Source organism: Amphiura filiformis, chromosome 6 (genome assembly GCF_039555335.1).
Source record: "Amphiura filiformis chromosome 6, Afil_fr2py, whole genome shotgun sequence".
NCBI lineage: Eukaryota > Metazoa > Echinodermata > Ophiuroidea > Amphilepidida > Amphiuridae > Amphiura > Amphiura filiformis.
In genome coordinates, this window is record NC_092633.1 from 14,324,613 (window position 1) to 14,349,387 (window position 24,775).

Below are 24,775 nucleotides of genomic sequence, written 5' to 3' on the forward strand. Positions count from 1 at the left end.
CATGACTATTGTGCAGTCTACAGTGGATGGTTAACATGTTTACAAATATTATAAAGAGCAATGGCCCTAAAATTGATCCCTGCGGAATACCTATATTGATATCTTCAAATTTTGAAAGAGTAGAATTTACATTAAACAGCCTGAGATCTGTTGTTTAAGTAAGATTTAAACCAAAATAGTTCATTACCATTTATGCCATATCTGCTCAGTTTATCAATAAGTATATCATGGTTTACCACATCAAAAGCTTTTTTTAAATCAAGAAAGATCATATCTGTAGCATATCCCCACATATCCATTATCCATATTATTTTTAACAAAATCTTGGACATCAAATAGAGTTGTAGTCGTTGAATGATTGGCACAGAAACCAGATTGTGCACTTGAGAGAATATTTGCATCATTTAAGTTCTCATATAATAATTGATTATATACAGCCCTTTCAATAATCTTGGACACAATGGGTAGGACTGAAATTGACCTATAATTACCAACATTATTTTTATCACCAGACTTGTGAATAGGTGTTACCTTTGCCTTTTTCCAGTTATTAGGAAATACAGAATTGCTTAAAGACAAGTTACAGATGTAGGCCAGGCAATCAGAAATAAACGGTGCAGCCAATTTGAGCAACTTTACATTAAATTGACCAAATCCAGGTGATTTGTTATTATCCATATTACATATTTGTTCTAACACGAAGGCTTAGGGTTAGAGTTAATGTTCGGGTTAGGGTTAGGCTTAAGTTTAGGATTAGGGTTAGGGTGAAGGTTTGGGTTAGGGTTCGGGTAAGGGTTAGTGTTAGAACAACTCCTAAGAACCTAGGGTTAGAGTAAGGATTATAAGCTTACGGTTAAGGTTAAGGTTAGGGTTCGGGTTCTGGTCAGGGTTAGGGTAAGAACTTCTAAGAACCTAGGGTTAGGGTAATGCTTCGGTTTAGGATTTGCGACAGGTTTAGGCTTAGGTTTAGGGTTAGGGATAGGCTTAGTGTTAGGATTAGGCTAGGTTAGGGTTAATTTTAGGGCTAGGGTTCGGGTTAGGGTCATGGTCAGGCCCGTAGCCAGGATTTATTTTGGGGGGTGCTGATTTTGAAAAAGTGGACTTTTTTTTAAATTTGGACCTTTTTGGACTGGGGAGGCGGATTTGGACATTTTTGGACCAAAAGGCATAAAAAACCTTTATTTTTTCGCTCGCTACGATCGCAAATGGGACTTTTTGGACCAAAAAGGCATAAAAAAAACCTCTATTATCTAGCTCGCTACGCTCGCAAATTGGGCCTTTGACATTTGGGGGTGCACCCCCGCACCCCCTGGCTACGGGCCTGGTCATGGTTAGGGTAAGGGTTCGGGTTTGACGCCGGAAGAACTCCTAAGAACCTTAACCTGTTCTCAAAACGTAACCTTAATACTGATTGCCTTATAATAGGTGCTATAGGCACAATTATATCCGATGGTGCCTACCATGCCTACGTTAGGCTTGGGTTAGGGTTAGGGTTCGGGTAAGGGTTAGGATTAGGGCTAGGGTATGAGTTACCTAACACTAACAATAACCATAACTGTAACCATAACCCTAAGAACCTAGGGTTTAATAGAGTAATGTTTAGGGTTAGGGTTAGGCTTCGGTTTAGGGTTAGGTTTAGGCTTAGGGTTAGGGTTAGTTTAGGCTCAGGGTTAAGTTGAGGGTTAAGGTTAGGAGCAGGGTTAAGGTCGGGTTAGGGTTTGGGTGATGGTTAGAGTTAAGGTTTGACTCCGGTTCTACCCGACATGCCCGATGGTCCTGATGACAAAGACGCCGGAACAACTCCTGAGATCCTGTTCTCGAAACTTACCCTTAATATGGATTGCTAGTGCCTTATACTAGGTGCCATAGGATTAGGCTAAGACGTCGGAACAACTCCCAGGAACCAGTTCTTAAAACTCTGCTAGTTCTTTATGCCAGGTGCTATAGACACAATTAGACCCTGCGGTCTCGAGGATTAAGACGCTAGAACCTGTTCTCAAAACTTACCCGTCATACTTAAGAGTTGTTCCGGCGTCTAACCCAAACCCTGACTTGAACCCGAACCCTAATCCTAACATTAACCTTAACCCTAAGCCTAACCCGAAGCATATGCTTAACCATGGTCCTAAGCCGAACCCTAATCATAACCCAAATCCTAACCCTAACCTTAACACCGACGTTTATAACCTAAGCCTAATCATAACCCTAACCTTGGGACTTTCGCTTTACAATCCTCGGGAGCAGTTGTTCAGGCGTCTAACCCTAACCCTAACCCTGACCTAAACCCGAACCCTAATCCTAACCCTAACCCTAATCCTAACCATGACCCTAAGCCGAACCATAATCCTAACCCAAATCCTAACTATAACCCTAACTTTAACCCTAACCTTAACCCTGACGTTAATCCTAACCTAAGCCTAATCCTAACCCTAACCTAGGGACTATATTCTTAATCCTCGGGAGCAGTTGTTCTGGCGTCTAACCCTAACCCTGACCTGCACCCGAACCCTAATCCTAACCATAATCCTAACCCTTATCCCTAACCATGACCCTGAGCCGAACCATAATCCTAACGCAAATCCTATTAACTATAATCCTAAGTTTAACACCCTATAATCCTAACCCTAACCCTATTCCTAACCCTAACATAGGGACCATCGGATAATGTGCCTATAGTAAGGCACCTGCAATCTGTATTAATGGCAAGTTTTGAGAACAGGTTCTTAAGAGTGGTTCAGCGTTTTCATCAGGAGCATCGGGACTAATTTTTATGTTTTTCAGATTCGGACTGATGACGTACGTGCTTGTCAGATTCGGACTGACGACGTGCTTTTCAGATTCGGACTAACGACGTATTCATGCAGATTCGGACGTTTCGGAGTAAAGACGTTTCGGACTGAAGATGTTTCGAACTATAAAAATAGTGCATTTCATTTTCGGACTGATGATTGTTCGAACTTCGGACTGAGGTCGTTTCGGACTGAAGACGTTTGGACTGATGCGAGCACCCAAGTACCGGATACGATATAAATCCTTGTATAGGCCTATGTATCGATACTCTTGCGACATGCACAATAAAGCGACCAGCAGGCAGCAGCAGGTTATAGGCCTATATCCTGAGCACATGCACAATTATAGATGGCGCTACAGTCACCATAATATTAGTGTTTCCAATTTAAATACATAGGCCTACACAAATTACTGATCTGACATGTAGCTTATTGTGGCATTGTATCACCCATACCACTACTCACAAAGCTTCACAATGACCATTTGTGGTGGCTAGCACTCCACTTCCATAACTTCCTATTAAAACTGCCTTTACAGACCACCCCTTCAATTTAATATAGGGGCTGTGCAATAATTATGAGCCTCCCCAGGGTGTAAAATTTCCGAACGGCCCGTCAAAAATCGATTGCCCCCCCCTCTCGGCCTGCCAAAATTGCTTCCCCCCCCCCCTCGGCCCGCCGAAAAATCTCCCCCCCCCACCCTCCTTATTTTTGGGAGTTTGCAAACCTTAGATGGTCTAGATAATTATATGTTGCGAGCGCAGCGAGCAGGGAAATTTGCATAAAAAGCGTTTCCGTATTGTTCCTAGAAGCCTTTTTAATAGAGCGTTTTATTTAAAAGGCGTCCCATGAATGTGTGCCAAAAATTGCTTGCCCCCACCCCCTTCAGCTCGCAAAAAAAAAAAAATCCCCCCCACCAATTTTACCCTCCCCAGGGATCATAATTATTGCACCCTTAAGGTGAACACAACCGAACATTCTTTGAAAAAAGTGTTTTTACATCAGAGCAAAATTCTAGGATGACAATTTTCTAATTGTGTCCCTTGGTATATCAGAAACTTCTCTCATAAATGACGACCTCTGTCTCCGGGCTCTGTCTCCGATGCATTGCAAATCGGGTATCTACCAGGTTTTAATGTGCATCCCCCCAGGACTCTACCAAACCAACTTTTTTAACTTCCTTTTATGGTCCTATAACACATTCAAGATGTTAACAAAAAAATTTTCCCGGCACTCCGGCCATATTCAAGGTTAAAAGGTCAACACAGGGGTCAAATTTCAAAGTTGCTCAAATCTGGTTAACAAGCACACCAAATTATTCCTCTCATTGCAAGGATTCAGGAAAAAGTATAGTTTGACCTACCTGCGACATACCGTTCTTGAGTTATAAGCAAAAAGGTCATATTTTGGGCGGTGGTCAGTTTTTTTGGTTTCCTTATTACAAGAACTCAGGTTTCTCTTTATGAAACCAAGTGTTTTGTTTGCAGAGGCAGTAATATTATATGAGCTATTTGAGATCTTGTGAAATTTCTACTCCAAGGTATGAGTGAGAAGTTGTTTCTTCAAGAACTGAATTGCCCAAACTATATTTTGTCATGATGGGTGACCTAGAGCCAGTAATTCTAAGGAGGAAGCATTTCTGGGCATTAAAATTCATGAGCCACTTGCTTTCCCATTCAGATAACCTGTCAAGATCATCCTGAAGTGATTTAGCATCATTTCTATAACACACAATCATCTGCAAATAACCTGACGGAGGACGTAATGTTCTCCGGCAGGTCATTTATATAGACTAAAAATAGCAGCGGGCCGAGCACTGTACCCTGAGGTACCCCAGACTGGACTTTCGCCCACTGGGAGTGCTCGCCCGCTACTACAACACGTTGTAAGCGTTGTGACAAAAAAGCGGAAATCCACTTGTACACTGATATGATCCAGTAATACCATAATGTTGAAGTTTAAGCATGAGTCTATGGTGAGGGACGGTGTCAAACGCCTTCGAGAAGTCAAGGACTAAGAGATCAGATTGAAGGCGTTTGTCAAATGATGTAAAAAGGTCATGCATGGTCTGAATGAGCTGAGACTCACACGAGTGACCCCGTCTAGGCGTCTACACCCATGTTGGTATAAAATGTAGATATTTATATTGGTATTGGGTGATGTTGTTTGAGTCTAGATGTTTCATAATTTCTGAATGTAAGACATGTTTTTCACCCTTATATATAGTTCAACATTCTCCTGCCCCCCCCCTCCGCTAAGGCAATATTATTATGAATTCAATCTTACACCGTTTGCCTGCACCTGCCTGACCCTACAGGACGACAAAAATTAACGTTACACCGCCACCACTTTTCTAACTTCGTGCTTTGATACACGGTAGTTTATCTTTTGCAACAATAATACGGAAAATCTGAAATCAGCAGGAATAGTCAACAAATAATTGGGATCTTGAAACAGTGGAAGAATGATCCAGGGAACAAAATATTGAGAGCTAAAACTCTCCACTTCTTGGAAGATAGGATCAGTCCGTAATGAAGATGAAGTCATATCATCGAATGTGGATTATATTTGGAATTTTACCGGTTTTTTTGGAGACAACTTTGTCAAATATGAATTTCTATATGACCGGAGAGGAGGTGAAACGTGTTCTCGGTAAGTGACGGCACATTCTCTACTGTGTACACGGCAGTGGGTTCGGAGACGCGACACGGCCCGTCGTCGCGTCAAATACATTATAATAATCATGCCATGTCCATTTTAAAGTTCAGTTTTATCATGGTACTTATGATACTCGCGTGCTACAGTTAAGTTTCTAACTAAAATAATACAAAACAATAGTAATAGTAAATTCATCCTCTTGCTCTACTCCTGCTGCTGGAGTCCTGACCTGAGCAAGACTTCGAAGTCATGATGATATACTGATACATACATGTACGGACCAACATGAGTTACAATCCCATGACCGACTTCATCACCAAGATACAAAGTTACAGTTTATACTGGAACTAGTGTATGACATGTATGATGTTGTAGGCACTACTTTGTACCAGGGTTCCCGCTACACGGAGTTTTGGGGTCTTTTTCAGCATATAGTAAAATCACAACAAGGGACTCCATATTTTTCAAATTGTGAAAATTATGGGGTCCACCTGGACCCCATCATTTGAGACTAAATTTGTGTCTAAAGACCCCCAAAAATTGTTTGGGACCCATACTTGGCAGTGGGGTTTGACCCCCACCCTTTTTATTTTACCCCCACCCTTTTTATTGAGGCACCCTTTATATTGAAAATTCCTGACCCCCACGCTTTTTACTGATTTGTATACATTGATGAAGTCACAGGCAATTTGGTTTGAAGTAAATCAAGTACGCCGAATTCTGCACCTATCATCACACGATAACCTAGTGGATGTAAACATGCATCAAATGGAATTTTATCTTGCGATATGTTTTGCTGGCAGTGGTTTGGCACTTTTTCTTGCGGTTATTTTATCATTCAATGAAAATATATTGTAAGCTGGCACTCCCACCCTTTCTATTTTACTCCCACCCTTTATATCAATCCACCCTTTTTACCAACAAAGTTTAAACCCCCACCCTTTTAAGGATTTTCCAAATTTCCAAGTGGCACCCTTTAAAAAGGGTGCCCTGCCAACAGTGGGACCCCATAGTTTTCAAATTTTACAGATTATGGCATGATGATGATGGGGTCCAACTGGACCGGGAACTGGACCCCACAATATTTGGACCGGAATATTCATTTGGACCTAGCAGGAACCTACTTGTAGTACCAAGACAGCCTGAAAAGATACCAGCGAATTAAGGGGGTACTACACCCCTGGCCAATTTTGTGCCTATTTTTGCATTTTTCTCAAAAAATATAGTGCATTGGTGTCAAGTAAGATATGTATATTATAGGGGCAAGGACTACAACTACTGCTTTGAAAATTCAGCAACTCAAGGCAAGTAGTTATTGATTTATTGATCAAATATTGGTTTTCCCTCATTTTTTACTGTAACTCCACAACTGTTGTCTGTGCTGAAATAAAAATTTCCAGTGCAGTAGTTGTAGTCCTTGCCCCTATAATATACATATCTCAGGCATGAGAATTTTCAGTTTAAAAACTGAATTCAGTTTTTTTAAATTTTAGTCAAAATTTCCGCAACTTTATTTAATTTCAGCCTGTTTTTGGTACTTTTTGCCCAATTTCACGCGCATTTTCAGTTTTTTCAGGTTTTTTTAGGAAAGTGCAGTCTCATGCCTGATATCTTACTTGTCACCAATGCGCTATAATTTTTGAGAAAAATGCAAAAATAGGCAAAAAATTTGTCAGGGGTGTAGTACCCCCTTAAAGGAGTATTTCGTGATCCTAGCATCCTCTATTTATGTAATTTTTCATTAGATATCCACGAAAAAAAACCTATTCCCAAAATTTCAGTTGATTCCGATTTTTGCGTTCGCGAGTTATGCATGATTATGTGTATTACACTGCTCCATAGACGATGCGTTGTGATTTTGTTCTGGTGCACCAGAACGAAATTCAAATTTCACGATATCTTTGCTAAACGAATTAATCTGCAAGAAATACATGTATTTTGTACATAAACATTATGTAGCCAGAGGTTTCCAGTGATATAAAAATCTCAACTTTTTTTGAGAAAAGTGGGGGGATGAGGCTGTGGATCACGAAATGCCTTTTTAAGTGTTTCTAGATGATTTCAAGAACACCCACCGCCAGGGTTCGATTTACTTAGAAAAATCTGTACATAGCAATGTCATGATCAATCCAATTGATCATTAGATCTTAAATCTTAATTATCAAGCTCCGCAGATACCGTTTTTAATTGCGCCATTTGTTGTGTGGTCTTTCAGCGTCCAGCGTGTCTAAGCTTACGCGAATATAACAAGCGAGACGTGACTGGAATAAATATAAATTGTTTTGAGGGAAAGAAAAAGGAGCATTCTTTGATTCTGGTTTGAGACACCAGTCATTTTGATGGTGTGGGTTCGGATCCCACCGCTGCCACCAAGTGATAATTCGACTCAAAGTTTAGGCTTGGAGAGGGAGTCGATGAGGCATTATCCAATTACTTAGTAGACAATTAAACAGAGCCAAGACGCATTGTGGAGATTTCCATAACTATCTTCATTAGTTCATAATAATATCAATGTATAAAAGCATTTTAATATTCAACATGTGGATACATACATTGTATGTGAATCTTCAATATTCGCTTCAGCTTATAGGTCAGATGAGCGTCAGACCGACACAATCTGGTTACGTGTAGGAGACTGTTACACTACTGTGTACGGTTGCTACAGCTGGCGATACAATGTACATCTAAAGAAACTACATGCATGCATCATTTTCTGAGTCCCTATGATCAGAGGAATACATCAAGGTAAACACAATCAGAACAAGTTTCGATTCCAGTGACCTGATTGACCTCTAGAGATGTTACCAGGTTAAATGCAAAGTCTAACCTCACTTTCTGGTTATCTCATGGTCTACATGACATAATACATATTTTAGTGAAGAGTAACATACAATGTACTATAGGGTAGGCCTACCTTTCATGCACACAAAATCACCCTGTCATGGATTATGTACATCAAAGAAGCTGTAATTGTGATTTTGAGCAAACTCGCAATATTTCAATTAATGTACCGTATTCATTCCAATAAGCGCGTTTCAGGGCGCTTAACAAAATCATTTTGGGTGGGCGCTTATTTTTACTTTGTTTACCTAATTTTTTCGTAATGGGCATAATTTATTAGAGACGAATTTACGTATGTTATAGAAGGGTCCTGGGACGTTCTAATAGCTTTTCTGATGCAGAAAAATGAGAAAATGTATTACAAGTTTACGCAGGACTTGTACCGGTAGTCCTGCAGCTACTTCACTGTATCGACACCTATCTGTCACTTCAACATTAATTGTACCCTTTAACAAATTGAAAATACCCTGGGTGGGCGCTTATTGGGGCATGGGCGCCTATTGGAATGTGGTCAGGGATTAAAAAATGATTACCGTAATATTCTATTAATTTTTTATGATCAGAAGATCAATAAATGTATTTTCAAATGATGATCACGTAATTGAAATGATGCCTGTTACTTTAGTGGTGTTAGAGACTGAATGGAATCATTTAAACCTTTCTCGTTACCCAAAAGGCTAGAGCAAATATTGTACCATCCAAAAAGGATTGTCAAGATGCAAGTCTTACGAAATGGCATTTCCTGAAAGACGTAAAAGTTTAACGTAAAAGCCGTTAACCCTCTGATCTCCTATTATGGGTCGTTGTCGAGTTCCTACGGGAAGATCATTTAAAACAAAACACATTGGAACGTCACTCTGTACATGATGCTGAAGAGGTACTTTTATGCGCGCGCGATAGGGGAAATTAATTTATGCTCTGGGTTTTATCGGAATTACTCAGTATGAAAAGATCTATACAATGCTGTTAATACAATCAGCGGCGTACAATGTACTTGGCAAAATTTCCAGATGAGATGGGGTACAATTTCCAAGACAATTTGATGCCAAAATGGGTCACAATGGGAATGGGGTTACATGCCCAATTAAAATGCATATTTTATTCTGGCATGGCCAGACCCCTTTTGAAAGAGGCTACAACCCCCAAAAGAGGCTACAACCCCCAAAAGGATCAGGACCCATATCAGAACCAATGTATAAATTTTGCAAAAGTACTTGAACTTGAAGACCTCTTGTAGTGACCAGCCATGATGGTGCCACCAAGCGTTTGGCTGAATAGGTGAGAAATCTGTATCAGTACATTCAGTAGTAATTATGTTGTCAGTGAAAATTTGGAGGCACTTATTAGGGAAGAGGCACTCTGGGTTTGTACATGTACAATGTACATGGGCAGGTAACCCCCAACCTGCACCTAAGCAGGCAGTTCTACACATCAGAAGCTCTCACCTTTCATAAGCACTTGACTGACTTACCAGGAATGTGACCTGGTTAGCATGGTTAAGAGATTTGACCTTAGACTTGAACCCAGAGGCAATTATATAGATTAGACTTGCATGGAGACACAATGTTTGGTTGGGGAAAGGCAAGAATACGTACAGAGCAATAGCATGCACTACTGGTGGAATGGGTGTTGTATATTTTGTAACATTTTGGTCGAAATGGATGAATGGATAGGAAAGGGTGGAAATGGATCAAATTATTCCAACATAGTACAAATTGGTAAAAAGGGTCGAAATTGAAAATAAACAAAGAATTGTGCGATTGACCTGAACGATTGACAAATCAGGGCAAGGGCGCCATGGGCGTCAACCCGGGGGTCGGGGGTGGGGGGACAGGGGGACATGTCCCACATTTTGGGATGGGGGACACAATATCAAATGTCCCCCCTACATTTAGGCAAATACTTCATTGGTCTAAGTAGGCATACTGTCAAAGTACTAGCAATATTCGGTTTAAATACAATGCATATATACATGTACACCTTGAGTTTTAGCTAAAATACATTGTAAATTTTTTGCGCTGCTCACACACTTTATCCTCTATGTATGTATTCAAATTCACATTGCACAATACGTGCAGTACTGTTACATGCAGTTATCCCCTGGAAGAATGAATGTATGACAAAAACAAAAACTGTTTGCGTTTTTGCCACGCCTTATTTATAAGGGAGCACTGTACACCACCAAATCATTGCACCATTTGTCTAACCCCAATGAGTCCTGGTAAAACACAGTATTTGGGTGTATTTTTGGTTTGTCTGTGGAGTGAACTTGTACAATGTTGCATCAAAGCAAACCTCAAAATACTTTTTTTTTTGTTTTTCCATAAAAAATTCACCTGTACTTGGGCCTGGTGGAAGGGAAAATTTTTTGGGGCTACTTTTGAAAAACCCGCCCCCATATTTTAACTTTTGGAGGCTACTTTCAAGATTTTAGGGGCTACCGGTAATAAATACCCTATCCCCATAATTTGAGCCACAAGCCTCAAAATAGTTTCCTTTTCCTGATTTCAGGGGTTACTCTCTAATACCGTACTGACGCGAGTATAGTCCCACCTTCGAGTAAAGTCCCACCTCCAAATTTTCGAAAAATTTCAGAAATTTAAAAAAAAAAAAAAAAAATTTTTGGTTTGTCTGTGGAGTGAACTTGTACAATGTTGCATCAAAGCAAACCTCAAAATACTTTTTGTTTTGTTTTTCCATTTTTATTCACCTGTACTTGGGCCTGGTGGAAGGTGGAAGGGAAAAAATTTTGGGGCTACTTTTGAAAAACCTGCCCCCATATTTTAACTTTTGGAGGCTACATGTACTTTCAAGATTTTAGGGGCTACCAGTAATAAATACCCTATCCCCATAATTTGAGCCACAAGCCTCAAAATAGTTTCCTTTTCCTGATTTCAGGGGTTACTCTCTAATACAGGTAATAAACTATTAAAAATAGCCCCCATGATTAAATTTTTTAGGGCTATCTATTTTGGCATTTTCGGGGGCAAATTGCCCTTAGCCCTCAAGTCGCAATCAACAATTATGAAGAAAATAGGCTTGCGGATATCTGTTGAACAAAAGTACTTTTTATTTGAACAATGATAAAAGGAGGATGCTAAAAGTCACAATATCCCTTTAACTGAGTGTTTATAAAACCACTATATATATATGCTGATTGGGAAAATAGAAAAAAAGGGATCTAAAAATATTTCTAGTAGGCCAAATTAAAAAAAGGTTTGTCTCAAAGCTCTCCAACTCTGAAAAACTAATGCGAAATGCGTTTTTATTTTGTTATTTTTTTTCCAAAGCTTTTTTCAAATGTGAAAAAAACTCAAAGTCCTATCTACTGTATGAAGTGTTGGACATATTGAACAATAAAATGATGCTGCTACATGTATTGTATTGAAGAGAGGTAATCTACATTGTAAGAGCAGGGGTTCTAAATTTTCAAAACGGCATTTCGATCGTATTTTTTACACTTTCTGGAAAAAAAAAAGAATTTTTTAAATAATGCGGTGAATAAACTAATGCATGTGGGAGCTTTGAGACAAACCTTTTTTTAATTTGGCCTTGCAACTGAACATATATATATATATGTACAATGCAGAAACAAAATATTATTCATGGTACAAATGTACACGAAATGTGCATTCTCCAAAGCATACCTAAAGATGAGGATAGAGGTGCTCTAAATCCCTTGACAATCTGCCGGTATTCTCTGATGATAGATTATGCATTCAGTAGTGATTTTTCTCTTCCAGCATCTTGCAAATTTTCAATTTCAATTGATCTCTTTGCTATTACTATAATGGCTTTGACTTAGAAAAGAAAACATTTCCACTCTTGGAATATGTGCCTGCATTTCAGAAACAATCACGTTGTAGTAGTTTGGAGTTATTCATCTTCTAAAATGCCAAAGTGCACTTGTTGTCAAGTAAATTCTACATGTAGTCTATTCGGGCTATTTCTGGATGTATGCCAGTAACAATTTGGTTTAAAAAAAGACACTTGTGAATCTTATACAATGTAGATTCAAGATTTTTCAAAAATATTTGACACTGTAGAAAAATTGGACTCTCAAATAGACTATCAAAATCACAACCTTTCAAAGTTTTGGAAAAAGTATAGAATTTTGCTGTGCAGTTGATGTTTAATTAAATCACACACAAAATAGCATGGGTTTAAAAATAATAAATTTTAAAAAAATTGTCCTTTTTGGCGACGAAAAAAACCCCAACCCTATTTGTTTTTCAGGCCCACCAACCCAGATTTTTGTGTTTTGGGAGATTTTTGCGTTTGTGAGATTTCTTTTTCGCTAAAATCATGTAAATTCAGAATATTTTAACAATATGTTTGCAAATTTATCAAATTTTTGACAAATTCTCAAGCTTTCAGTGTCATTTCATTTTGGTCATTTTAGCCTCCCTATTAAAAAAATCTCATTCGGCCGTAAAACGGTGGTTTTTTGTTGCCTTAGCTTAGGATATCAATATCTGAGCAAGTGTAGTACAAATTACAAAAATGTACAAACAGGTAAAACCCAAGATTTGAATGTCGATCGAAAAGGGCAACACTACACAAATCTTTTTTAGCCCTTAAGATAGCTCTATATACATTGTAGGCATCTCATTTTCTTTGTTATCAAAATAAAATGCTTACATTTTGAAGATTTTTGAATGTTGTACATATCGTACAGATTTACCACTTGTACAATGCCGGCGGTACATTTACAAGCACAGTCAAATCATCCGAAATATACAAATGTAGCATATATATTGCATATTTTAATGACATTGTGATAGTGATATCCAAATAAATAATTATTTTTATCTTTTTCCAAGATCAACTTGAAGCTCATTTGCATCATTATTTCCAAGTTAAGCCAATTTGTTTTGAACCCAATACAGGTACAACTCAGTATTCAATGAAGCAAAGGCTTTTGAAATTGAACTGTAATCCTGTCAGCCAAGCTAGAATAGTCTCCATGTCAGCAAATTTCAAATTCCAATTTTAATGTGTTTTTTTTTTAAAGCAAGATGTGTGAATGCATTGGATCCTGTGTGAATGCCATGGAATCACTTTGAAATATTGGGTTCTGTTTTGTACAATGTGTGTTTTTTTTTTTTAAATTGTAACATTTTAAGTGCAGGCATCCGATTGTTTGGCATGGAACTTGAGGATGTTGTTGCCATGATAGACTGTCAGTTGATCAAACTGTTGTCTCCAACTGTATCAGTATTATACATGTATTAGTGCTGGGTGTTTCAATATGTAAATACCTATTCACCAATGTTCGTTTCATTATTGCTTAAAGTTGTAATGTGTGATTTGCTTCACAGCGACGCCCTCAATTTTACTCAGATTTCTACTTTTTGCATAATTATAATGCTCAGTGGTGTACTAAAATACATGTACCACATAAAAGACTAAGCCTGAAGTGCTTTAATAACAGTAAAATTTAACTTTTTATATTAAAACCGGGGAGACCTGGTTTTATTTAGAGTTCACCGATCGAATGCTTGCTAACATGTCCCGTGGATGTCAGCTTATGTGTACACTCACGTCCGGCGCGTCTGCATGGTTTACTTTGCTCGGGCAGCTAAAGCTGCCCTCGCAAGTAAACCACTCAGACGACGTTGACGCATCGCTGTTAATCGGTGATGAACAACGGTGAAACATGATTGAATCCTAAATCTATTCTTTATGCAAATCACGAACAGGGCCTCAATTTTGTGCCAGTTTGCAAGAATACTTCTCTACAAATTGTACATTTTATAGGTGGCAGCTTTTTGAATGTAGATGCGTACATACACCCATTTCAGTGTGTGATATCTGTTACTGATAGGTCGAAGTCTTGACTCCCCACCTGTCAGGTGATAGAGTCTCAAGTGTTCCTTGCACGATCTATGATTCTACACTATCTACTTGAAATTCATTGCTAGTGGATGGATAGCATGCTTGTCTATTGGATTTTGGATCCACTTTGGTGTTATGTACCGGCAAGGTACTTACATGCAGTGGGTGTTTTTTTCAGAGACATTGCTCCCATTTTTAAATGGACACCAACATTTAACCAAATGTCTAAGTACTTTTTTTTTAGGAAAGTGTGTACTCCCTAGTAGAAAATCATGTTGTGCTGTATTTAAAATTGTAAAAGGTAATACCCACTGACTAAATACAAGAAATTGTACGATATGAAAAGGATCGTTTTTGAAATTAATGAAGTAAACAGTAGTATGTATACATGTATGCACATGTCTTAAAATCAACTGGCCAGCATGTAGAAAACCTAAACACAACAACTAAAAAGGTAAATCAGCTAAGTAATACTGGTACGGTACTTTATTTACAGGGCACGTTGGATTTGTTTTTGGTAGAAGAAACACAATTAAAATTCTCGATCATGAACAGATGAGCCCTATGGTGTATTGTGAGAGTGTAGGGAAAGTACTTTAGTTCATTCACCTAGTTATATTCCAAGCTATCTACTGAAGACAGTGTGATTATCATGTGTAAACACAACACCTGTGTGTGCCTGCCATTATGAACTGGGCAAATTGAAACGGTTTTAAATATGTACTTAGTCAAATATTTTCATAACAAGCTTATACGTCTTGCATTTTATGTGTGATGTTTTTGTTCCTAAAAACCACACAAAAAGAAGATGGGTGGGGATGGAAAAGAAGAAAAAGGCAGATTGACTATCTTTTGGAATCTATAGCAACATTTGCACAGTATTTTTTGTGGGACATGAGAGCACACCAGACATATCAAATTGCATTCTGAATATATGAGGAAAGTCCTGATGATATCAAATAATTTTGATTTTTTGAAATTTGCGATATAATAGGGCCTACATATTTTTATCTAATAACAGTCCTCGAAATAAATTGTATAAATCTAATGATATGTACTTAAAGTGTATGTAGCTGGGAGAAAAAGCTGACCATCATTTGAAAAATTTGACCTTTCATGTTGAAGATATACATTTTCTTCCTAAAAGACCTAAAAATTTTGAGTCTTTTTGGCAATTTAGTCAGAAATAATAATAAAAAACGTATATGTGTCTATGTATTGTATGAATTTGAATTGCTACGGTAACGAAATTAATTTAGCTACACGAAGTGCATCTACATGTAGACAGCAGAAGAGATGTATGCCTGATGTCTGTACCAAGCTGATGATCTATCTCCTGGTGCATTCTTTGTCACTCAGCATTTAATTTCATATCCATTGAAATAAAGCTGTTGTAAAACAACCACACATACAATGTGCATGCTGTATGTGGTGATGCCTTCAATTTAGTTTCATTACTAGCAATTGACTTCAACCTTTAACCAATGCATGGTAATGGGCAGTTTACTTCCAGTTCATCTCACACCAGCTGCTTCTTTTGAAAACACTCAGAACCTCAACTCACCATGTCATGCTAACTAAACCTATGCTTTGTATGGGTACTCAAGTGCAGAAATTCTTGTAGTTGGATATCAAATCTTTATGAATCAAGTTAATTTTTTATGACTGCTTTAGTTTAGTGTACATGTAAGTATCCAACAAACTCGGGTATATCAGCGCAGTCTGTTGCTCTCACGGACTTTGAAATTAAGCAAGTTATGGAAGAAATAAGCCCTCTTATCCATTTGCTAAACATGTTTAAGATGTTTAAAATATTTCCACAACTTAAAAAGTTGTATAAATATTTTAAACATCTTTCTAAGATTACGGTACCTGTATGGAAAAAATAAACCCTTTAAAATATAATACCCCTGATTTTGCAGAAAAACATGGAAACGTTTCTTCATTCCACACAGATCCAAAGACTCGCTGATCACATGTATGTTTTTAATGTCACAAAGTCTTGGCTAGGTTCACATTGGTCAAAGTTTCATCAACATTACATGTATCTCCGTGATATCAGCTGTAAAACTGCTGTAATGCTTGACATTAAAAAAACAAAAAGATAGGTGATAGGCATAGGGCCTATAGTTTACATTAAATATAGCCTATTTTAATTTTTAAGTACCAAACATACCTGTGCACCATTTATGATAATTTTTAAAATGCACTTCACTATGGAACTGGAACTTGGTAGTGTTATATGGGTGTTTACACACTTGAGGTTTGGCATTACTGTGTTCTCTCTAAACATTGGAGGGATCCAGGCATCAAGTGTCCCATGCATACGACTTTGTTGACATAGTAACCTACACTGATACACATGAGATGCATCCTTATAAACTCTCTCACTCACAATGTTTGCCCACATATCTATCAGCTTGAGAAATTTACAACTTCTGCATGTAAAAACAATGGAACTACAAATCATCAATTGGTAATGAGGGCAGTGTGAAACAGTCAGGTGTGCCGTTGCAAATTTAAGGCAATGTTCCAATTAGTCCCCACCCAATCACAGATCCATTTTGGTGTCTGACCTACAACACCAATTGATCATTTTGTTAAGTCAGTCAGGGAGGGGGTTCACTCAGTTGGTACTACATAGACACTTGGAGGCAGTTTCATCTTACCCTCAGATATTCTGGCTGGGAATACAGTATGTGTTGCAGGGAAACAACAACACCAACAATCAATTATAATAACCCACTATCTCAACTTGAAAAGTAGAACAATATTCTTTTGTTGTTGCCTAAAAGAGAAAAATTGTATATTGCCATATTTGAAAGCCAGTCATTCAAACACACCTCTCTCATGAATCACATAGTTTATTTTGGTAGTAGTTTATTAGAAGAATGGAACTGCTCAATTGGTTGGAACTTAATCTACTGCAGATGCCCACTTTCTTAAGTTCTTTCCATTGATAACATTAAAGGTATCTCCAATGTCATGAATGTCGGAAGCTGCAGTGAAATTGGAGCGAATAGCTATTGGAATGAAATTGGCAAGACTGTCGCTAGCAAATAACCAGGTAGATAGCTCAGCTGTTCTTTTGCCCATGGCTAGGCTTAGCAGGATTTGCTTTTGTGCTCATGTATTGTCATAATACACTTGGCCATTGTGAAGAAGAGATTTGTTGCGATGTGCTCCGTTACATAGTACATACATATATTCATGTGGCTTTTAGTAGGATTGTAAAGCTTGGGCATCTAGCTGTCACAACTCAGTTCTTTAACCCCAATAGATTTGTTCCTTCATTGCATTGCATCTGACATTGAATGACCTTTGAAATGCGTTGGGCACATAATTTTGAGATACTATGAACTGAGCTTCTCAAAATGAGACCATTTTGGCTCCCAAGTGCAAAGCAAACTGTAGACCATAGGAAGATTTTTGCTGAACCATGAAATGGTATCAGCCTATAGTAGTGAATGTTACTAGGTTACTTACTTACTTACTAGCTTACTTACTTACTTACTAGCTTACTTACTAGCTTACTAACTGACTAACCATTTGGTCTAAAATGGACATATCTCTAAATGCCACGAAGGTATGACCCCCAAGTGGTGTCATATGAAAGAGAAAAATGTAAAGAATAATAAAAATATTTCCAAATGTCAGAGGTCATCTAGGGGTCACAGGGGTCAAAAAAGGTCATTTTTAACTGAAAATGCTTCAATTGAGCTGAAATTTAAATGCAATGATCCTTATGACATTCTAAACATTTAAACAATATTTTAAAATTCATTTAAGGTCATAAAGGGGTCAAAGGTCAAGTTTTTCAAAATGCTCCAATTGAGCTGAAATTTATATGCAATGATCTTTATGACATTCTAAACACTTTTTAATTAACACCACTCGGGCGGTCATACCTTCGTAGCATTTCGAGATTATGTCCATTACTGACACCGGGCGACAGTGGTATAGGCCTACCACAATACATGTAGCCTATACTGCCGAAGCCACATGGTTCAGCTATGGTGCGGTTATTGCTCTAGTTAACATACATGTAGGGGTGGGGTGGCAAAACCAAATTTTCTTGATGACTGGGGGGTGCTTAAAGGGATTGCCCCTTGGGAGTCAAAGATTTGACTAAGCCTATGTTGTAGAACTTTTGAACATCTTGCAGAAAAGATCTTGGAGGAACCTACATGCCCACAGTGAAATTACATGTACATACGGTAGATTTTGAAAATATGAATTCATGAATTCATCATAAGATTCATACTACGTACAAAGATCAAGTGTAAATTATACATGTGAATGATGATGCTAACCCCAATCCACAAACATGCATTACATGTAGAAAGAGAATATCACATACGCAGTGTATACTCATTACTCACCTTGCTGAACATGTATTTGCTTCAATTTGCATCAAATATGGGACCCAACATGCAGTTATGCAGGTCCAGTACATTAGAATTTACAAAAAATCTGACCTCACTTTAATTTTTTTTAAAGTAAGTGGAAATGGCTTCAGTGCCAGACAGATGTTGTTTTTCTTAAATTCAATTAGTAAGAGAGCTAAAGAAAATTATGAATTTAAAAGTGGACTGGTAGTATAATGATTTATTACATTTATTTAACTTTATTTGATTACAATACAACAGATCATCAAAATAGGTTATCATCACTGTGAGTAATTGATGAGAACGGATAACAGCAATTTCTCCCTGAACTGAATTGGTGTGAAATCTCATAGAATTATCACTGAATGTAATAACGACGCCTGAGGCAGTTTGACGATAGTCTGCTGCTCTGCCTACAATTGTTGAAGCGCACGCATAGAAACGTCCTGTGGGCGACATATTTTAGTGCGTTTTCTTTTGCACAAGATGGTGCCACATATGCAAATCCATGCACAACTAATAAGTTGAGGACCTTAGGGAATGATACGACTAGTAATTTCATTGTGCTAGGATTATAACATGAACCCATACATTGCTCCTATAAAGCAGATTGGCCCTGTTGTTCATTGTTATCTTAAGATTTTTTGCTTTCAACTTTCCCCTTCCCAAAAATGCTTGTATTATTAGCTTGGAGTAAATACACTGCACTGTAAATATAATCCTCCATACTGCTACTAGTGCTAGCTGGATATGATGTTGACAGACTACGATGTATACATTGCTTCGGGAAAATCTAACATAATTTTGAGCATAATCTTCTGATTTTTGTTAATTTTTTATTCCCCCCCCCCTTAACGATAAGTTTGATAATCAATGCATCTAAGGCTGCAACAGAACAGAGCTGATCTTGCAAGTTGCACACTGAGTAGAAGTGAAATTGGTGGAGTGTACATGTAATTGCAAGTGCAAAAATATAAATTATTGCCTTATTTGCCTACTCATGAACAGGAAGCAGCTAGCTTATTGAGCTGCATGATTGAAATAAAATGCATTTTTAATAAAATTTGACATTGATTAGTGCATATTTATAGAGAGTGGATAAATTCTGTGTGAAACTCTACTATATATGTGACCTAATTAGCACCTGAGTGGGCACTTTAAAAAAATAGAGCGATAACCGCACCATAGCTGAACCATGTGGCTTTGGCAGTATATTGTGGTAGGCCTATACCACTGTCACCCGGAGTCTGTAATGGACATAACTCGAAATGCTACGAAGGTATGACCACCGAATGGTGTTAATGAATTGGGAAAAGTAAAGAATATAAAATAAACTAGAGCAACTGTGCCCTTTGCAAGGGCACGAGGTAAGTTAGGCGGATGACTGTGACGATCTGATCAAGCAGCAATACTGTGCAGGATAGTATTAATTTTAATAAGACTGTTTCATTAATTGCCGTTTTAATATACCTTGATCGTGAGAAGCTGGCATTTTGAAAACTTGACTTTTGACCTCTGTATGACACCCTTAATGACCGTAAATGAATTTTAAAATATTTAAAACATGTTAAGAATGTCATAAAGATCATTGCATTTAAATTTCAGGTCAATTGAGGCATTTTGAAAACTTGACCTTTGACCCTCTATTGCCCCCTTAATGGCCTTAAATGAATTTGAAAATATTTTCAACATGTTTAGAATGTCATAAGGATCATTGCATTTAAATTTCAGCTCAATCGGAGCATTTTGGAAAACTTGACCTTTGACCCCTTAATGACTTTAAATGAATCTTAAAATATTTTTTAAATGTTTAGAATATCATAAGGATCATTGCATTTAAATTTCAGCTCAATTGGAGCATTTTGAGAACCTTGACCTTTGACCCCTTTATGACCCCTTAATGACCTTAAATACATTTTTAAATGTTTGAAACATGTTTAGAATGTCACAAGGATCATTACATTTAAATTTAAGCTCAATCTGAGCATTTTCAGTTAAAATGACCTTTTTGACCCCTGTGACCCCTGGATGACCTCCGACGTTTGGAAATATTTTTATTATATTCTTCATGTTTTCCTCTTTCATATGACACCACTCATGGGGTCATACCTTCGTGGCATTTAGAGATATGTCCATTTCAGACCAAATGGTTAGTTAGTAAGCTAGTAACTTAGTAAGTAAGCTAGTAAGTAAGCTAGTAAGTAAGCTAGTAACATACACTCTTATAGGCTGATACCATTTCATGGTTCAGCAAAAATATAAAATGATATTTACATTTTGGGAGTTTATATTCCAGTGAATCTGATGTTCATCCATATTTAGTTACATGCATGTGCATTAAAAGGGGGGGTGCTTAGACAGATGCCACTTGAAAAAAAATTGTTTTTTATAAATAGCCTACAAAAATTAGTTAATCTTCACAAATGTTGTTAATATGCTATAGGCCTATATATTACACAATTTATGATTATAAATATATTGAACTGACCATGTAGATGTGTATGTTCAGCCATTTATATTTTGAGAGGGTCCAAATTTTCCCTGTCCAATTACATTCCCCTGCTACGTCTGCTATACTCTCATCATTTGTCATACTGCCTGTTACAGCATCAGCCATTTCTCATCATTAGTTTGTTTGATTCCAATCAGTTTACAAATGAATGCTTTTGAACTTACTGCATCAACGGCTCCATAATGTTTCAAAAAGATCATCATCCTGATCATCACCACCATCGATGGTACTTTGAAACATGATGAGCAAACATATATAGCTTGCATCATCATCTGGTATTCATCAAATGAAATTGTGCGTGTGATTTGAATGTTTTACAATTGAGTGGCTCTTGACATCATCAGTGCTTTAGCATAGGAGCAGAGGCTGCTATTTCGATGTCATTCCAGTCTATATCTCTACCAAGACTACCATACAAGATGAAATGGTGTGTAGGAGCTGGGTGTTTGTTTGCCCATGTGTCTTTGTGAGATTTTGTTGGGGGTGTGGGGGTGTGTGTTTGTCATGAGTGGTGTCTGTTGGTGAGATATTCTACCAGATTTTAAAAATACACAATGTGATACATTGTACATGTACCATTGTCAATGTCAAGAAAGAATGAGTTATTTGTAAGTCCAATTGATTTAAAAGTGTAATCATAACCAAACAAAAAGTTTAATGCTTCAGTATGTTCTGCGTAATTCATTAAACTTTTGAAACTGTCAGTCCGACTTCAATGTGATATTCAGAATGAAAAGACTCAGTACACCGGTCGATCTTACCGTTTCCGATGTTGATTAAGATACTTCTTGCATCGATCCCGAGATGCGGAAAAAACCAATAGTCATTTTGTCCCACATAAATGAATAAATAACAAAAAACCCGATCCCCAGTGGACTCACCCATTCGGTGACGCCACACACGATAATCATCCCTTATCCTCCTTGGTTTCTAGATGAGATAGACGTGTGGATTTTTCTTTACCAACGCTAAGTATCATTACGAACCAAAGGATCGAGATATACAGTTTGTTTGTTACACCTGAGGTAAAAACCAACCAGTATAGTACGCTAGGGAGATAGTTTTGACGACATTTTTCGACTAGAAAAGTGACAAAAACGATCCAAAAACTTAGCTTGTATGAGTGTTTCCGTTCGTATACGGAACACACGTTTTCAAAATGGCCGCCCTTAGGACGCCATTTTATTTTTGTTCTCACGTAAAACAACTATAGCAGACTAGTAAGTTACAATAGATGTTTGTACAGTACTGTGTATACATGTATGGTGAGTGATTATCGCTATGTTTATGGTGTGCTCTATCGTTATATCTTTCAGTACGCTGGCGTCTGATGACGAAGTTACTGCTAAGAGTTCGTGGGTTTCAAGGACCAGCCTGACAAATCTATACCAAAAGGTTTTCAGTTTTTCATCCCTTTGTACATATATTTTTATATCATACCACTACATCAGCGACAGCCACTGTGCGTGTGGGTCTGTTTATTGGGCTTGAGCTTGTGTTCGGGGGTAGTGCTGTACGCTCCCGATTACTACAATGTCCAGGCCTTGTCAATCATGCCCTTCCTTGTGGCAGAGTGGGACCCGCATCCACTCTGCTACACCCACAGGATTGCTCTAAATCAAATAAGTGTGCTTCCTTTTGCATAGGCTTATCGGACATCCACTTGAGGATTTAGAAAGTAGCGCTCGCTTGGGTCTCGACACAGACAGAAGACGAAGACTAAGAAACAGAAGCCTACAGGTAAGATTGATATGGTAGGTACTAGCGAGGCCGGCAAGGGCCACGCTAAGGTAACCTCTGGGGCTCCGGTCCCGGCAAGCAGGCGGACCCTCCGGGACTGCTAGCGAGCCCGAAGGCCTAGCAGCCAGCGTAAAGCACTGACTTAACGTCTAAGCTAGTAGCAGGCAGCAGGGCGGTACTTGCCCTAACAGGCGAGTACCAGTCTACCAGTGAGATCTCTAGCGAAGTTTCTTGCAGGTGGACACCCGTCTATTGCTTGATTAACGAGCGGGTCTAGCACCCGCGAAGTAGCCGGCGACGGACAGTATGCCAAGGGTACCCGGGCTTGCCTGGGTTGAATCTCTAGCATACAGCGTGCAAACGGACCTCCGGGCTTGCCTCGGCCGGCCTGTAGCACGCAGCGTGCCAGTGGAACCCCGCGCTTGCCTGGGTTGCGCCACGGCACGCAGCACGCCTTTCGCCCCGCAAGGGTCGAATGAAAACGTGCATGGGTTTAGCAGAGACGATACCGGGGCTAACGCTCGGGTGTAGTCTTAGCAGAACCAACTGGGGTTGTCACACGGCAGCGCTCCATGGCGGGACCGCCGAGTGATGCCCTGGGCCTTGGAATGGCTGCCGGCTGTCCTCCGGGACTGGCTCACGGACAGCGACCCAAGTGCAAACGGTGGCAGCTACCGAGACGAGCTACGGCTCGACTTCAGTGGTAGCCACTATGCACGCGCCCATAGCTGCCGTGAGTGGTCCGCCACACACAGCGACCTTGGGCGAGGCTCAAGAGGTTAGGGTAGGTAGTTTGAACAGCCTGGCTGATCAACAACCCACTTATGTCCTCGAGAGCCAGCAGAGCGTGGGTGATCCATTACAGTCAATGGGTCAATTACCCTCTTATGATCGATCACTATCTATTCAGCGGAGCATGGCTCCATTGATTGATACTGCCTATTCAGGTAGCGAGGTGACTGATCGAGGGTATACACGCTCAGCTACCCGTGATACTAGGCAAGCTCCTTTTAGCCAAGGGACAGCCAGTATAGCGGGTACCCATACACGGCTTGATCCTCTAGCGGGAACGCTGTGAGGCATGGGTACAGTGGTACGCAGCCGGAGCCCTACCGGGCACCTACGCTACAACCACGCAGGTACCGCAGTACTCGCCCTGGTTACCACAGTCTCTGTGGCAACAGGGGAGGCGGTACTGGTACTGCTGCTCCATGGGGTTTCCTGGTGGCGGATCCTTTCAGGGTCAGCTACCGACAGGGTATGCCCCGTGGTATCCGCCGCAGGGTGGTTGCCTCCACGGTGTTCCACCGTGGCAAGTGCCGCCTAGCGCTGGGCAAGCAGTACCACCAGTTGTTACCCAGCCTGGGCGGCGAGTGGCTAACCCTGATACAGCTCAGGGTAGGCCGCACGCTGCTATGGCTAGGGCGGCAGCAGCGAGAGCGTGCGGATCCCGGGGTGCTATAGCTAGCATCTCTGGGTCTAGCGGGAGTACTCCCTCTTCTGCTGGTGTTCAGTTGGCTAGCCACACGGTGGCGACACCTCCCTGTCCACCTTCAGATGCCCGTCGTCAGATCTCTTCCTCATCAGAGAGTGAGTCAGAGTCTGAAGGCGAGGGAAAGGAGTCGGAAGATGAAACCAGTAGCGACTCACAGTCTGATGAGGCTGTGCAGCTAGCTTCAGGTATCCTTCCCCCGCTTCCCCGTGAGGAACTTGCTAGCAATGGTCTGCCTGCGGACACCGCTGAGGTGATGAGCCGTGTGGCCCAAGGTTTGGGCCTGGCTTTCTCTCAGGAGGAGTCCGTTCAGGAGGACCAGGGCATCTTGTTCAGTAGGATGCCCAGCTAGCGCGTCCACACAAGGGTCGCCCGCACTTGCATTCCCGGCGGACCTCAAGGGTAGGTTTCAGAGGGCTGTCAGGCTCGCTGGAGCTTCGACGCCGCGTGCTTGCACGCTTCCACTGCGTGTTTCGCAGGAGGACTACGAAACCTACCTCAGGGTCCCTGACATGGA

General features: G+C 39.7%; 1 protein-coding gene across 1 annotated transcript in view; it reads left to right on the forward strand.

Moving 5' to 3' along the window:
- Positions 1–5,201: 5,201 nt before the first annotated feature.
- LOC140155010 (tyrosine-protein kinase RYK-like) overlaps positions 5,202–24,775 on the forward strand; it is a 73,361-nt gene continuing 53,787 nt past the window's right edge. The window contains exon 1 of the mRNA XM_072177680.1: positions 5,202–5,441. Within this exon, the coding sequence (XP_072033781.1) occupies positions 5,321–5,441 (121 nt within the window). The 5' untranslated portion in view covers positions 5,202–5,320. The remainder of the gene's footprint in view (positions 5,442–24,775) is intronic.